At 36.2% G+C, this 15,581-nt stretch overlaps 1 protein-coding gene and 1 long non-coding RNA gene across 4 annotated transcripts in view; both read left to right on the top strand.

Annotated features, from left to right (window-relative positions):
* Positions 1 to 14,652, top strand: part of LOC141783034 (uncharacterized) — a 589,922-nt gene extending 575,270 nt beyond the window's left edge. The window contains exon 2 of the long non-coding RNA XR_012597198.1: positions 13,460 to 14,652. This is a non-coding gene — a long non-coding RNA (uncharacterized LOC141783034). The remainder of the gene's footprint in view (positions 1 to 13,459) is intronic.
* Positions 1,293 to 14,129, top strand: hdgfl3 (HDGF like 3). Of its 3 annotated transcripts, none has more exons than XM_074659851.1 (6): positions 1,293 to 1,588; positions 3,967 to 4,043; positions 7,402 to 7,540; positions 8,741 to 8,902; positions 11,470 to 11,607; positions 12,871 to 14,129. In XM_074659851.1, exons 1-6 carry the CDS (start codon positions 1,505 to 1,507, stop codon positions 12,895 to 12,897), a joined length of 627 nt encoding a protein of 208 aa, XP_074515952.1. In that variant the 5' UTR covers positions 1,293 to 1,504; the 3' UTR covers positions 12,898 to 14,129. The 3 variants fall into 3 exon arrangements, with proteins under 3 accessions (XP_074515952.1, XP_074515962.1, XP_074515971.1); XM_074659861.1 differs by having other exon boundaries at positions 1,295 to 1,588; positions 11,473 to 11,607; XM_074659870.1 differs by lacking the exon at positions 1,293 to 1,588 and adding an exon at positions 1,589 to 1,674.
* Positions 14,653 to 15,581: the final 929 nt, after the last annotated feature.

The raw sequence follows: 15,581 nt of genomic DNA on the forward strand, positions 1-15,581 counted from the left end.
GACAAGTGCAGGGACATATAAAAATATATATATATATATTATACAGAGAAAAACAAAGAACAAAAACAAAAACAAAGGGGACACAAGCAGGGATAATGGCTGTGTGAGTGGCTTTGAATGAGGCTAGGTGGTAAAATATGACATATAGCTACACTTAAATACACATATACTGTACATATGCACACATATCTATAAATACACATACAGATATCTTTCTTTTTATTTGTAGAGGATAGGGGGAAGAAGATAAAAAATAAATAAATAAATGAATGAGTAAAATAAATAAATAGATATACACACATATATATTAATAATAATGAATATTAATAATAATAATAATAGTGATGATGACGTTATGATAATAACAACAATAATAACTGAAAACCAAATGTATAAAATAAATAAATATATATTTATATATTCAATATATAAATAAATATTTATTTATTTAAAATGTTATATATATACATTATATATATATATATTGGGGGGGTTCCACTTATTATTGTTAGTATTGTTGTTATTGGTATTATTATCATAACGTCATCATCACTATTATTATTATTATTAATAATAATAATAATAATTATTATTATTATTAATATATATGTATATGTATTATTCATACAAAGAATATACATAAATATATTGAATATGTATTTATTTATATATTAAATATATAAATACATATTTATTTGTATTTATTTACTTAAAATAAAAAATATATTTAAAAAAATTAAATAAATGTATATATATATATATATATATATATGCATATATATGTATATGGTTTTCACTTATTATTGTTAGTATTGTTGTTATTGGTATTATTATCATAACGTCATCATCATCACTATTATTATTATTATTATTATTAATATTCATTATTATTAATATATATGTGTGTACATTTATTTATCTATACAAAATATATAAATAAATCTATTCAATATATATTTATTTATATATATTATATATATTATATATATATATATATATATATATATATATAGATAGATACACATATATTGGCAACTTTCACCATGTGTTTTTAATTGTATGCTCATATGTTGTAGACGCAGCACTTGTTCATCTTTTCATTCATTCTTGGATTAAAACACGTTCACGAAACTGTATTTTTAAGAGAATAAGAGCAAAAACAAATATTTAACAACATATAAGTGCGTCATTGCTTTTATTTCGATGACCGGAAGTTTGCCGTGTCCTCTTCTGACACTCTGTGCGTTGTCTTCTTCCAGGTACCAACTTAGTGCTGAGGCCATTCTCGGTCACAGTTACTCTCAGAGTCGTGCGTAAGAGGATAACCCTCTCCCAGGCCCAGGTTTTACGCGTCTATTTTTAATTATTTATTTCCGTGTAAAACTGCAGTCTTGATATAAAAACATTGATGGTCGATAATTTCGCCCTGCGTTGAGGGCCCCGGGGAGATCTGCAGAAGAAGGATTATAAAGTCACATCCGTGTTTGTGTTTATATCCAGAGACATGGCTCGACCACGGCCGCGGGAGTACAAGGCAGGAGATCTGGTTTTCGCTAAGATGAAGGGATACCCGCACTGGCCGGCGAGGGTGAGTCTGGGATGCGGCCGGGCTGGGAGCGCAGGGAGGCGGGGTGGCTTCACACAACACAGCCGCTGATCGGTGCTCTTCTCTGGGTAAACACAGGAGAGGATGCTGCACAGCTCGGCTGGCTGACTGGAGCTCATCTCTCCATCATCTCCACAGACACAGTCTGCTCTGCGTAATTCTCTCACTGGAGACCTGAGACGTCCATTAAAAAAAACATTTTGTTCAACGCAACATTTTCAAAAATGATGATAACATTTGATTTGGGGCTCCATTTTCTCAACACGTTTTTCCTGCTCCATGCAGCTCTTGCTTTAAACATGCACTAAAGGTAGATAGTGCATGTTTAAATGTAGATAGTGCATGTTTAAAGGCATGTTTAAAGGTAGATAGTGCATGTTTAAAGGTATGTTTAAAGGTAGATAGTGCATGTTTAAAGGTAGATAGTGCATGTTTAAAGGTAGATAATGCATACGTAAAGGTATGCATGTTAGGTAGATCGTGCATGTTTAAAGGTAGATAGTGCATGTTTAAAGGTAGATAATGCATACGTAAAGGTATGCATGTTAGGTAGATCGTGCATGTTTAAAGGTAGATAGTGCATGTTTGTCTACCTTTAAACATACACCATCTACCTTTAAACATACCTTTAAACATGCACTATCTACCTTTAAACATACACTATCTACCTTTAAACATACCTTTAAACATGCACTACCTGCAACCATCTTGGACTCTAACCACTGGCGCACTTTACACTTACTTTACACTATACATCCTATATACCACTTTATAGACTGCACATATGCACATATTATATTTATTTATTGTACATACTACATTTATTTATTGACGGACTGCACACACTATGTTCACCCATTCACTCTGTATCTTTTATATCTCTATTATTGTATTTTTTTTAGAATTTTTGTATACCTTTACCTCTCCTGTGTTTCACTCTGTTTGCTGATGTTGCTGCTTTGACACCTGAATTCCCCTCTGGGGATTGATAATGGTTCATCTTATCTTATCTTATCTTATAAGGTTGTAACGCATTTGTTTTTTGCATGTTAATGATTTCATCCACTAATTACTCCAACATGTGCTTTTTCATTGTAATGTTTGCATTCAGCTGTCACACAGGGAATAAATGAGCCAGTAGTTGACCTCAGGTAACCCGCAGCGTCTCTGATTCAACACTACTATCAATACACTCCTCTCATTTACAATATATAATGTCATGTGTTATTATTATTATTATTATTATTATTATACACTATAGCCACATAATAGCAGACAGAGTATGGCCTCAAATTCAATGGCGCACATGGGCTGTCATGTTGGTTAGGAGTTACTGTCAGCTTCCATTTGTAACCTCTAACAACAAATTACTTGGAGCATCTCTTTACTATTGTATATATAGTACATATACTTTATTGTATATGTATGACAAGACAAATAAGCCCATGTCTGTGTATATATATATAACACTTCATTTTACAGGTGGATAAATATTGAGGTAAATATTGGGGTAATTTGGCAGTAATTCCAAAGAAATTTCAAATAGGTTACTTGCTAATTATCACCTAATTACCATGAAATTTGCGGACCTGTAAAATGAAGTGTTCACATATATTTAAGGTTATATGGTAGACATTAAAGCTGCAGTAGGCAGTATATATTTTTGGCATCATTGGGCCAAAATTCTATAATAACCTTTCAGCATATTGTAATTCAAGTGTTCTGAGAGAAAGCTAGACTTCTGCTCCTCCTCATGGCTCTGTTTTCAGGCCTTAGAAAATCTAGCCTGTGACGGGAGACTTTGACCAATCACAGGTCATTTCAGAGAGAGAGAGAGTCTTCCTATTGGCTGTGCTCCGGCTGGTGGGCAGAGCTTGGTATTTCCTCAACTTGATCTCAACATGGCTGCCGGGTCACAAACTTTCTCATTTTATAGCTAAACAGTACATACAAGATGATTCTGAAAACATTTTATGTGAGAAATATGCATTACTGTAACAGAATATTGATTCATATTTGATCATCGCTGCCTAGTTTGAACGTTTGATCAGCGTTTGCGAGTCATTGACAGCTGCTCAGAGATGGCAGACTCCAGATCAGCTCTGATTAGTTGATTTCCTCCGGTCTGTGAAATCCTGCAGATGCCGTTAGGAGCACCGGAGAACACACAGACACATGATATTTTTCAGATTACTTGTCTCATCAACTACTGTCAGGATATAGTGACCGTTTTATAAAAGCAACTTTTTTTTAATCATATTTGCTCCATTAATGCCTACTGCTGCTTTAACAGATCACTGGTCATCTACAGAAAAATATAATACATATTGAGTAACAGTTTCTCTCTCCCTGTCCTTCAGATTGATGAGCTTCCAGAAGGAGCTGTCAAACCGCCCGCCAACAAGTACCCCATCTTCTTCTTTGGGACCCATGAAACGTAGGCACCGTATTTTAGACATTGCTGCTACATGAAGTTTCTTGTGTATAAATAGGACTCCGTATTTTAATATAAACATTTTGATATCCCTCCCAAGGGAATACTTTTGTCAATACCTTAGTTTAGGCTATATCACCATGTTAAGAGTGAAAGTGAAAGTGAAATTCTTGACCTTGGAAATAAGAGTTGTATAACCTTGTTTGTATAAGCAAACACTTTTTAAAATAAATGGGGTCAGCTATGGTTTTACTTCTAGATAGATAGATAGATAGATAGATAGATAGATAGATAGATAGATAGATAGATAGATAGATGTACTTTATTGATCCCAAATTGGGAAATGATTGTGTTACAGCAGCAGGTTATCCAAGCAATGCACAGGAACAGAACATCAAATGTACATGTCAACACTAAAGAAATATATCCATAGAATACAAAATATAAAGAATATTGGAATACACTAAAAATTAACCTGACTACTACAACTAGCATAAAAAAAATCGAAATTGTAAACATAGAATAACCCACTATATACATGAGCAAGTGTGCAAGATACTATATACATTAGCAAGTGTGCAAGATACTATATACATTAGCAAGTGTGCAAGATACTATATACTTTAGCAAGTGTGCAAGATACTATATACATTAGCAAGTATGCAATAACATGCTGTATACATTAGCAAGTGTGCAAGATACTATATACATTAGCAAAGTGTGCGAGATACTATATACATTAGCAAGTGTGCAATATACTATATACATTAGCAAGTGTGCAAAATACTATATACATTAGCAAGTGTGCAATAACATACTATATACATTAGCAAAGTGTGCAAGTTACAATGTTTTGTTTGTAATAAAAAATTAACTATAGAGCTGAGAGTTCTCTGTTAGACATCATTTGTTTTTCCAGACTGTTTTAGTACTAGTAGTAGTAGTAGTAGTATTAGTAGTAGTAGTAGTAGTATTAATAGTAGTAGTAGTAGTAGTAGTAATAGAAGTAGTAGTAATAGTAATAGTAGTAGTAGAAGTAATAGTAGTAGTAGTAGTAGTAGTAGTAGTAGTAGTAGTAGTAGTAGTAGTGGTAATAGTAGTAATAGTAATAGTAATAGTAGTAGTAGTAGTAGTAATAGTAATAGTAGTAGTAGTAGTAGTAGTAGTAGTAGTGGTAATAGTAATAGTAGTAGTAGTAGTAGTAGTGGTAATAGTAATAGTAGTAGTAGTAGTAGTAGTAGTAGTAGTGGTAATAGTAATAGTAGTAGTAGTAGTAGTAGTGGTAATAGTAATAGTAGTAGTAGTAGTAGTAGTAGTGGTAATAGTAATAGTAGTAGTAATAGTAGTAGTGGTAATAGTAATAGTAGTAGTAGTATTAGTAGTAGTAGTAGTAGTAGTAGTAGAAGTAGTAGTAGTATTAGTAGTAGTAGTAGTAGTGGTAGTAGTAGTGGTAATAGTAATAGTAGTAGTAGTAGTAGTAGTAGTAGTGGTAATAGTAATAGTAGTAGTAGTAGTAGTAGTAGTGGTAATAGTAATAGTAGTAGTAGAAGTAATAGTAGTAGTAGTAGTAGTAGTGGTAATAGTAATAGTAGTAGTAGTAGTAGTGGTAATAGTAATAGTAGTAGTAGTATTAGTAGTAGTAGTAGTAGTAGTAGAAGTAGTAGTAGTATTAGTAGTAGTAGTAGTAGTGGTAGTAGTAGTAGTAGTGGTAATAGTAATAGTAGTAGTAGTAGTAGTAGTAGTAGTAGTGGTAATAGTAATAGTAGTAGTAGAAGTAATAGTAGTAGTAGTAGTAGTAGTAGTAGTAGTAGTAGTAGTAGTAGTGGTAATAGTAGTAATAGTAATAGTAATAGTAGTAGTAGTAGTAGTAATAGTAATAGTAGTAGTAGTAGTAGTAGTAGTGGTAATAGTAATAGTAGTAGTAGTAGTAGTAGTAGTAGTAGTGGTAATAGTAATAGTAGTAGTAGTAGTGGTAATAGTAATAGTAGTAGTAATAGTAGTAGTAGTAGTGGTAGTAGTAGTAGTAGTAGTGGTAATAGTAATAGTAGTAGTAGTAGTAGTAGTAGTAGTAGTAGTGGTAATAGTAATAGTAGTAGTAGTAGTAGTAGTAGTAGTGGTAATAGTAATAGTAGTAGTAGAAGTAATAGTAGTAGTAGTAGTAGTAGTAGTGGTAATAGTAATAGTAGTAGTAGTATTAGTAGTAGTAGTAGTAGTAGTAGAAGTAGTAGTAGTATTAGTAGTAGTAGTAGTAGTAGTGGTAGTAGTAGTAGTAGTAGTGGTAATAGTAATAGTAGTAGTAGTAGTAGTAGTAGTAGTGGTAATAGTAATAGTAGTAGTAGTAGTAGTAGTAGTAGTAGTGGTAATAGTAATAGTAGTAGTAGAAGTAATAGTAGTAGTAGTAGTAGTAGTGGTAATAGTAATAGTAGTAGTAATAGTAGTAGTAGTAGTGGTAATAGTAATAGTAGTAGTAGTATTAGTAGTAGTAGTAGTAGTAGTAGTAGAAGTAGTAGTAGTATTAGTAGTAGTAGTAGTAGTGGTAGTAGTAGTAGTAGTGGTAATAGTAATAGTAGTAGTAGTAGTAGTAGTAGTAGTAGTGGTAATAGTAATAGTAGTAGTAGAAGTATAGTAGTAGTAGTAGTAGTAGTAGTAGTAGTAGTAGTAGTGGTAATAGTAGTAATAGTAATAGTAATAGTAGTAGTAGTAGTAGTAATAGTAATAGTAGTAGTAGTAGTAGTAGTAGTGGTAATAGTAATAGTAGTAGTAGTAGTAGTAGTAGTAGTAGTGGTAATAGTAATAGTAGTAGTAGTAGTAGTAGTGGTAATAGTAATAGTAGTAGTAATAGTAGTAGTAGTAGTGGTAGTAGTAGTAGTAGTAGTGGTAATAGTAATAGTAGTAGTAGTAGTAGTAGTAGTAGTAGTGGTAATAGTAATAGTAGTAGTAGTAGTAGTAGTGGTAATAGTAATAGTAGTAGTAGTAGTAGTAGTAGTGGTAATAGTAATAGTAATAGTAGTAGTAATAGTAGTAGTAGTAGTGGTAATAGTAATAGTAGTAGTAGTAGTAGTAGTAGTGGTAATAGTAATAGTAGTAGTAGTAGTAGTAGTGGTAATAGTAATAGTAGTAGTAATAGTAGTAGTAGTAGTGGTAGTAGTAGTAGTGGTAATAGTAATAGTAGTAGTAGTAGTAGTAGTAGTAGTGGTAATAGTAATAGTAGTAGTAGTAGTAGTAGTGGTAATAGTAATAGTAGTAGTAGTAGTAGTAGTAGTGGTAATAGTAATAGTAATAGTAGTAGTAATAGTAGTAGTAGTAGTGGTAATAGTAATAGTAGTAGTAGTATTAGTAAGTGTCTCTCTCCCTTCTTTAGTGCATTCTTGGGCCCAAAGGATCTTCTACCCTACAAGGAGTACAAAGACAAATTTGGCAAGTCCAACAAGAGGAAAGGGTTCAACGAGGGCCTGTGGGAGATCGAGAACAACCCCGGAGTCAAGTTCACAGGCTATCAGGTCAGTCGGCAGTCTTTTGTATCTGTGGTCCAGAGAGGAGACATGAGGGAGACAACAGGAGAGATGCCAGACAGACTTGATACTCAACAAAGCCACATTGTTGCCTCACCAAAAGTGGAAGACGCAACTGAAAGGGCTTTTAGTGTTTGCTGTAAGAAAGATACATTTGTATCCACCTTATTCCTAGCGATTGTATTAAAAAAGTCTAGTAAAACATGTGTGAACACCACCTATTACACCTCAAACAGGATAATGTGATCACAGCTCTGCCTTCTACTACGGAGGGATGGGAGGACGGCCTGAAGAAGTGGCCTCAGATAACCTACACTAGCATATTTAACTACGTTATTGACTCTACAGACGGTGAAGCGATGAACAATCTGAAAAGGTTTTGTTTTTTTCTACACACAGATAACCGTACTTAAACTATTTTTAGTCTAACGCTGCCCTGCAGTCCGTACCATAATCTGCCTTACATTTTAAACTTTACAGAAAATAGTGAAAGTAATTGGCTGTCATTAAACCAACGCTACAACGATGTGTCCTCCCTACACATGAAATCATACCTGATGATCTCCTGGCGCTGCTGTCTGTCCTTTTTAAGGACCCGACGTCTCTTCTCCACTGCTCTTTCTTAGCCTAACCACAAAGTAGGATACGGGTTTTCCTCCGTTGGCTTTTTGTCCACTAAATGAAATGAGTACACGTAACGTTAAAGGGTTTATGATGGTCTCTTCAAGTTTAGGTTTCTCAGCCACATTCTTCTGGATTCCTCGTCTGTAGGTCGGCGATGGAAACAATCCCTTTTTGTTTTGGGTGCATGTTCAACACACTGTTGTTGAAGCCACATATTTAGCTTTGTCTGGTTGTTAGTACAGCTGCGAACAGCGCAACAAGTACCAGAGCGCCGCAAGGACATTTTAGAAAATGCAAAATTTAACGTTAGTTAAATATCTGTTCAAAAATAAAGCAGGATTTGCTAAATTGAAGGTGAATTACTGTTGCTATGGTTAGCGTATGGGACTAACTAGATTACTGCCACTAACGCTACCTCACCGGAAGTTAGCCCCATAATGGTTACTACAGTAACACCCCCGAGAATAAGGTGGATAAACTCTCAGTCTCACATTTCTAAATTTGAAGTATCAGTTTCTGTGGTTAGTTTTGCAAAAAAAAAAGGTGTACATCTTTCGTACACAGGCCATCCAGCAACAGAGTTCATCAGAAACAGAAGAGGGAGTAAACGCTGCTGACGGCAGCAGCGAGGGTGAGGAGGGCGACTCCGTTGAGGAGGAAGATGACAAGGAAAAGCTGAAGGCAGACAAGACCGCATCCAAACGGAAAAAGACGGCCACCGCTAAGGTACCTCACTTCAGCTGGTGAACACACTGACTCAGGAGGGGGGGGGCAGATGACAACTCAGGTCTAATAGGAGCACTGAAGGTGATGTGCAGCCAGTCTAGAAATTATATGATCAGTTCAGAGGCTAGATTTTATGAATTTAGAAGCAATCTTTCATGTCACGTTTCTTATTGGATACTTAGCATGAACAGTGCTTTGGAGTAAAGGTTGGGAAAGGATCATGTACAAACAGGTTGATACTGGACTCTCTAAAGGGCTCACTCAGTATACTTCAAACAAACCAGTTCATACACTACACCTCTAAAGGTAAATGTGTTCATGTCTGTTCCAAATGACCACACATGCATGAATGCATGATTAAAAACCTGCCCTCACCATTGCACTGGGTGACATGTTCCATCATTACCATGAACACACACACTGTAGTTTATTTTGCAGCAAATGTGGATTAATCTGCCACTGAATATGGTCTCCAGCAAATGCTCTATTTCCTCCTGTTTGAGCAACATACTGTGTATCTGATGCATATTTTTAGAGGGACGTATAAAACCTATGAGCAGTTCTTCAGTGTATTGGGATACTCAGCTGTTCATGGACACAATATTTACTGTTCCAGTTAAGGATTTGTTGAAAACAGCAACCTGGCTGATTCCTTCAGTGTTTTTTTTTCTGCTGAAATTTAGACTATAGCTTCACTGTATGACATTTTCATTCCAACATGCTCTTTAACAGCCTCTGTTCCCGATGATTTTACCGTATTCATCATTACGGCGTTCTCTTCTGTTTGACCTTGCCTTTATTTTGAAAAAAAAAAAAAGCTCTGAGGTTTGAAGGGATGGAGTGCTGCAGAGCACTGCCACACTGTGTTACTGTATTAGTGCGTAAGCCATTGCTGCTGTAAATGGAAGCAGGTTGAAAAAGACACATGCATCCTGCCCCTCGCTTAGCAACCACTGTTGCCTAGCAACTGGGCTCCATTACGCACAGCACATGTGGTGCATCCGAAGGAATGTGGCGCTGTTGTGGAGAGGTACGCTGATGTGTGTGTACAAGAGGTACAGCTGAGAAAAGATTAAATGTGATCTCTGTATTTATGGGGTGGTGAGAGGTGGGAACAATCATTTGGTTGTTTTCAACGGCAACCTCTCACACACACACACACACACACACACACACACACACACACACACTGACCAAAGGGAAAATTATTTAAAATGGAGCTCTTAAAGCATTTAGCATTGGGATGGGATAGGTTGTGCCACTGCTACTATTGATGCATTTTTGCATTTGTTACCATGTAGATGGTGACCATATACATTTTAGGTATCTTCACATACAAAAAATGACAGCAGACTTTACAGATGAAATATAATTAATAATGAATTAATGTCAAGAAATATATATTTGAATCGGAATTTTGTGTGAAGACAAAATCTTAACACCACTTCAGAGCAATTGGCCTGAGAGAAAAATTTATAGTGACGATAATTGCATCATATGAGACTAAAAACCCTCATGTCATACTAGCTTGTCACGAAGGAGGCTAAATAACGCTCCAAACTTACGCCAAATTTTGGCGAGGAAAAACTGTCATGGCCATTTCCAAAGGGGTCCGTTGACCTCTGACCTCCAGATATGTGAATGTAAATGGGTTCTATGGGTACCCACGAGTCTCCCCTTTACAGACATGCCCACTTTATGATAATCACATGCAGTTTGGGGCAAGTCATAGTCAAGTCAGCACACTGACACACTGACAGCTGTTGTTGCCTGTTGGGCTGCAGTTTGCCATGTTCTGATTGCAGCATATTTTGTGTGCTAAATGCAGTACCTGTGAGGGTTTCTGGACAATATCTGTCATTGTTTTGTGTTGTTAATTGTTTTACAATAATACATATACACATACATTTGCATAAAGCAGCAGATGTATCCACTCCCATGTTGATAAGAGTATTAAATACTTGACAAATCTCCCTTTAAGGTACATTTTGAACAGGTAAATATGTGCGATTAATTTGCGATTAATCGTGGTTAACTAGACTATAAACGAACTACACCACGGTGGCATGGGCGTGAGTATACACAACGAGGCTGTAAAGGAGGACGAGTCGGCTAGTAGTCTCATTTAGCTTCTTGTTAGCAACCACCTTTTCAAAGACACAGCTTGTGTTAACCACAGACCTTATTTCAGGCATCTAACTAAAAACCCACTGACTTCCTGACGAAGGAACCAGAAATGCTAAAATGCTAAGTCATTTCCGGGTTTTTGGACTCATTCCTGCAGCACTTTGTATATTATAGCAAGCGACGGAGAGCCCAGCATGTCGTTCGGCGGTGTAACAGTTAATAGGGGCTCATTACACTACACAGAGACTCCTTATAGATGTGTTCACAGGGGCACTGTGTGCAGAGGAGTCATCTAAGCGTCCTTTACAGTCTAAATGCTTATTGTCCTAATCTAACTGTGTTGGTCTATCCCCTGCAAAGCATGACGTGCTGCTACTCACATTTTTAGAAAATTCTGACACTCAGCAAGTGTTCCCGTATCCTGATCTGTGTGTCTGTAGCAGAAATCCTCCAAGCTGTCGAGGATCTCGTCTGGAGAGGATGGCCTGGAAAAGGACGGGAAAGATGACGACCAGAAGAGCGGCTCAGAGGGAGGAGACGCCGACAACGACATCATCCAAAATACCACCGGCAGTAAGGTGGGATTCATATACGCCGACATATTTAGCACTCCAATCGTTCATTAGGTGGGGAGGAACAGGCCGCAGTTTAAAGGTTAATGTTCCATAATCGCTTTGCTTCAAATCTCACAGTTTTCTGACCTGAAGGGATTTTGATGTTCTGCATCTTTTTATGCCTCTGCGCTGTTTTTTGGGTTGTCCGTCCATCCGTCCGACCCTTTCTCGTGAACGGGATATCTCAGGAAGGCCTGGACTGAATTTCTTCAAATTTGGCACAAATGTCCACTTGGACTCCAGGATGAGCTGGTTGGACTTTGGCGGTCAAAGGTCAAGATCACTGTGACCTCACGTCCTTCCGCAAGGACAATCGCACGATTGTCCATAGTTAATCATGATTAATCGAAAATGAATCGCTCATTTTTTATCTGTTTAAAATGAACCTTAAAGGGAGATTTGTCAAGTATTTAATACTCTTATCAACATGGAAGTGTGCAAATATGCTGCTTTATGCAAATGTGTGTATATATTTATTATTGGAAATCAATTAACAACACAAAACAGTGACAGATATGGTCCAGAAACCCTCACAGGTACTGCATTTAGCATAAAACAATATGCTCCAATCATAACATGGCAAACTGCAGCCCAACAGGCAACAACAGCTGTCAGTGTGTCAGTGTGCTGACTTGACTATGACTTGCCCCAAACTGCATGTGATTATCATAAAGTGGGCATGTCTGTGAAGGGGAGACTCGTGGGTACCCATAGAACCCATTTACATTCACTGATCTGGAGGTCAGAAGTCAAGGGACACCTTTGAAAATGGCCATGCCAGCTTTTCCTCGACAAAATTTAGCCTAAGTTTGGAGCGTTATTTAGCCTCCTTCACGACAAGCTAGTATGACATTAGGTTCTTTAGGTTTTTCTAGTTTCATATGATACCAGTATCTTCACTCTAGCTATAGAAAACTGAGCCCACTACAACATAAAAATCACAAGTTGCGTTAAAACAAACTTGCGTTCACGTGTTATTAACGCGTTAACTTTGACAGCCCTAATTCACACTTCAAAAATCAAAAAAGTGCCGTTCAATGGTGGAGATTATTTTACCGAATCCAAAACCAAAAGGAATAATCCCATCGTCTTTTTGTCGAGGGAACCAGGGTGATGCTAACTTCCTGGTTGGCCTCCAAAAATACGTCATCCCTGCAGCACTCTGTTGGTTTTTGTTGTTTTAATTAACTTGATTAATAATGTTTCTTTATTGTTGTGTCCCCCCAGAACCAGCTGCTCATAGAAGAACATTAAAGGGAAGAACGCATTAAAGGGAAATCATTCTTTGTAGCTGTGATGTTGGAAAGGTGAATCTACAACATGATTTCTCATCAGCACCATCTCCTGGCTGCCATCGTCACCTCCACTCCTCTGTTGGATCTCCAGTATGTGTTTGATGTACCCGTACTGATATACTGGTATCACGTGGATGCCAGGGTATAACTGGGCATTATGTCACACTGTTTTTTCAGCTGTCAAACTGAACGCCAAGGGGCCGCGTCGGTAATCAAAGCCTTCGTCATCTTGAACTCTCTAAAATAGACAGATTAAGATTTTTAATCACCAGTGACTCTGAATGCTTGTGAGTATATATTGATAAATAAACGTGACGTATAGGATATTTAAAGGGGCATTAAGTACTTGACTTGATTATTATGGTGTTCTATCGGCAACAATTAGGCATTGTGATCATATTAGCTGTGTTTATATGGAGCCTTTTCTCTGCTAGGCTCAGACTATAATAGCCCAATCAGAATACAAATGTTTGTGGCTGTAAAGTTTCATGAGGCTGTGATTATCCTAGAGGTCACCACAGGTCATTTTATACAGTGAGGTCACATTTCAAAGAAATGGTCTCACTACAATTAAATGGTTACTATGGGGACTAACATCATCACACATGAATACAGTTGGGCTCATTGGATCCACAAGAGTCTCAGCTTTACAGTAATACCCAATTTATGTAATTCAAGACTGTTTAGGGACCCCAGTATGCAGAAATATTCCAACACACCATTTTAGAATAGGTGAAAATAAGACGTCTATACTACATTCAAAACAATGCATGGTTTTTGCCCCAAACTGCATGTGATTATCATAAAGTGGGCATGTCTGTAAAGGGGAGACTCGTGGGTACCCATAAAACCCATTTTCATTCACATATCTTGAGGTCAGAGGTCAAGGGCCCCCTTTGAAAATGGCCATGCCAGTTTTTCCTTCCCAAAATGTAGTAGTATTCAGTAGTAGTATGTCAAACTCTCAAGTACATCACAGTAGATTACTTACTGCCTCTTTAATTATTGTTGAAAAGTGACTTGTTATATGTCCTCAGAAAGTCAATATTACAGTAGTTTATAAATTCTGTTACAGTAAAAAATACAGTATTTCTTCTCTGTGCAGTTTGTGACATGATATAATACAGTCGTGGCACATTTAGATGACGGTGGGTTGGAGTGGCTCGTGTTCTTCCCAGTACTTCATAATCACACATAGTATAGATAGCCATCAATCAGTATTTACACTGTTCCATGCATACCTATCTATCGTACCACTCATGATCACCTGTCACTGTGTACAAATACATTTGATAAGACTTCCATATATATAATCTCCTACCATCTATGATATATGTTGGGTATTGCAGTGTACTGATCACTCTAGTTGTAGCTTGGAATTGCTTTTTTTTTTACCAGGATAATTACGGGAGGGGGTGTTACGGGATATTCAGTCATTAACTGTCATAAACATTATCCATCACCATATATGTTACTCTTTTATGTAACCAGAAAAAGACAAAATGGAAATACATAGATAAATGTATGAAGTGTTGTGCACAACTGGGTTACACATTGTAACTCAAAATTAACTATCTCTGTATATTTGACTTTTGTTGTAGAATATAGGATAACTATTCTACTCGGACTGCTCTCTCTAGGTAAAAACAGCTCCATCTTTTTATGGAAAAACGTGATACATCTGTTCTTCTGTGTATCTGTGAAATAGATCACTGTATATTTCAAAGCTTTTTATAGTGGCATGCTCTACTGTTGTACTCCAGATCATTCTTATATGAAAGTATTCATTGGTTCTTAGTTCAAAAATCTGATATTTGTTAGTTTGTGTGATGGACTCGGAGGAAAAAGATCCACTTTTTTGTTTCGGTTGCCTCGTCTCAATGTCTAAACCTGACGGTAAACTGAACCACATCAGGAAGAGCTGTGATAATGGTTTTCATCTGAAATGTTGTGAATACAGATAGAGTTTACTTAGATTGATTAAAGATGACACCAGACTCTTTCTCTCTCTGTGCCGGTTGCCTTTACTTTGCTTCCGCTAATTGTTGTCATGAGATTATAGACCTACCGTATATTTATTTTTTGATGATAGCTGATTAAGACACTTTCTGTATGTAAACTCATGCTTTTTTAATTTTATTTCCTTCAAATCTTTGTTATGCTCGTATTTGGAACATGTTTTGCATTTTCAAGGTTTGTAATTTACTGTAAACTGTTTTTTGCTGTTTATGGACGAGACTTTTACAAAATAAACTCATTGGAATGCAAAGTGAGGCCGTATTGCTCATTACACACCACAAAAACAAAATTGTTATCTTAATTAAATCAGCTGTACTTGTTAGCCTCAGATGCACTTTAGCTCATCTGTGATTTGAGCTAATACTAAACATTACCATAACTATGGAGGACCACAAGAGTCACGTAAATAGTAATACAGCATTTAATTGATTAATTACTAGTATAATAAAAATAGTCATTAATAAATATGTTTACAAATTAATGTATTAATCTATGAATAAATGGACAAAAATTACAAAGTATTTCATTATTTGACATTTTAATGGGCAATAAAAAAAATTATGAAAAGAATTTACAAATGAAATATTAATCCATAAATAAGTAGTTCAAATAAAAAAGGGATTC

Source organism: Sebastes fasciatus, chromosome 2 (assembly GCF_043250625.1).
Source record: "Sebastes fasciatus isolate fSebFas1 chromosome 2, fSebFas1.pri, whole genome shotgun sequence".
In the NCBI taxonomy this organism is placed as follows: domain Eukaryota; kingdom Metazoa; phylum Chordata; class Actinopteri; order Perciformes; family Sebastidae; genus Sebastes; species Sebastes fasciatus.

Bases quoted from the DNA above. Each gene is read 5' to 3' on its own strand.
- hdgfl3 (XM_074659851.1), top strand. From the start codon at position 1,505: ATGGCTCGACCACGGCCGCGGGAGTACAAGGCAGGAGATCTGGTTTTC. The intron at 7,541-8,740 runs GTCAGTCGGCAG...TTTCGTACACAG, and splicing joins TCAAGTTCACAGGCTATCAG to GCCATCCAGCAACAGAGTTC. The intron at 11,608-12,870 runs GTGGGATTCATA...GTGTCCCCCCAG, and splicing joins AAAATACCACCGGCAGTAAG to AACCAGCTGCTCATAGAAGA.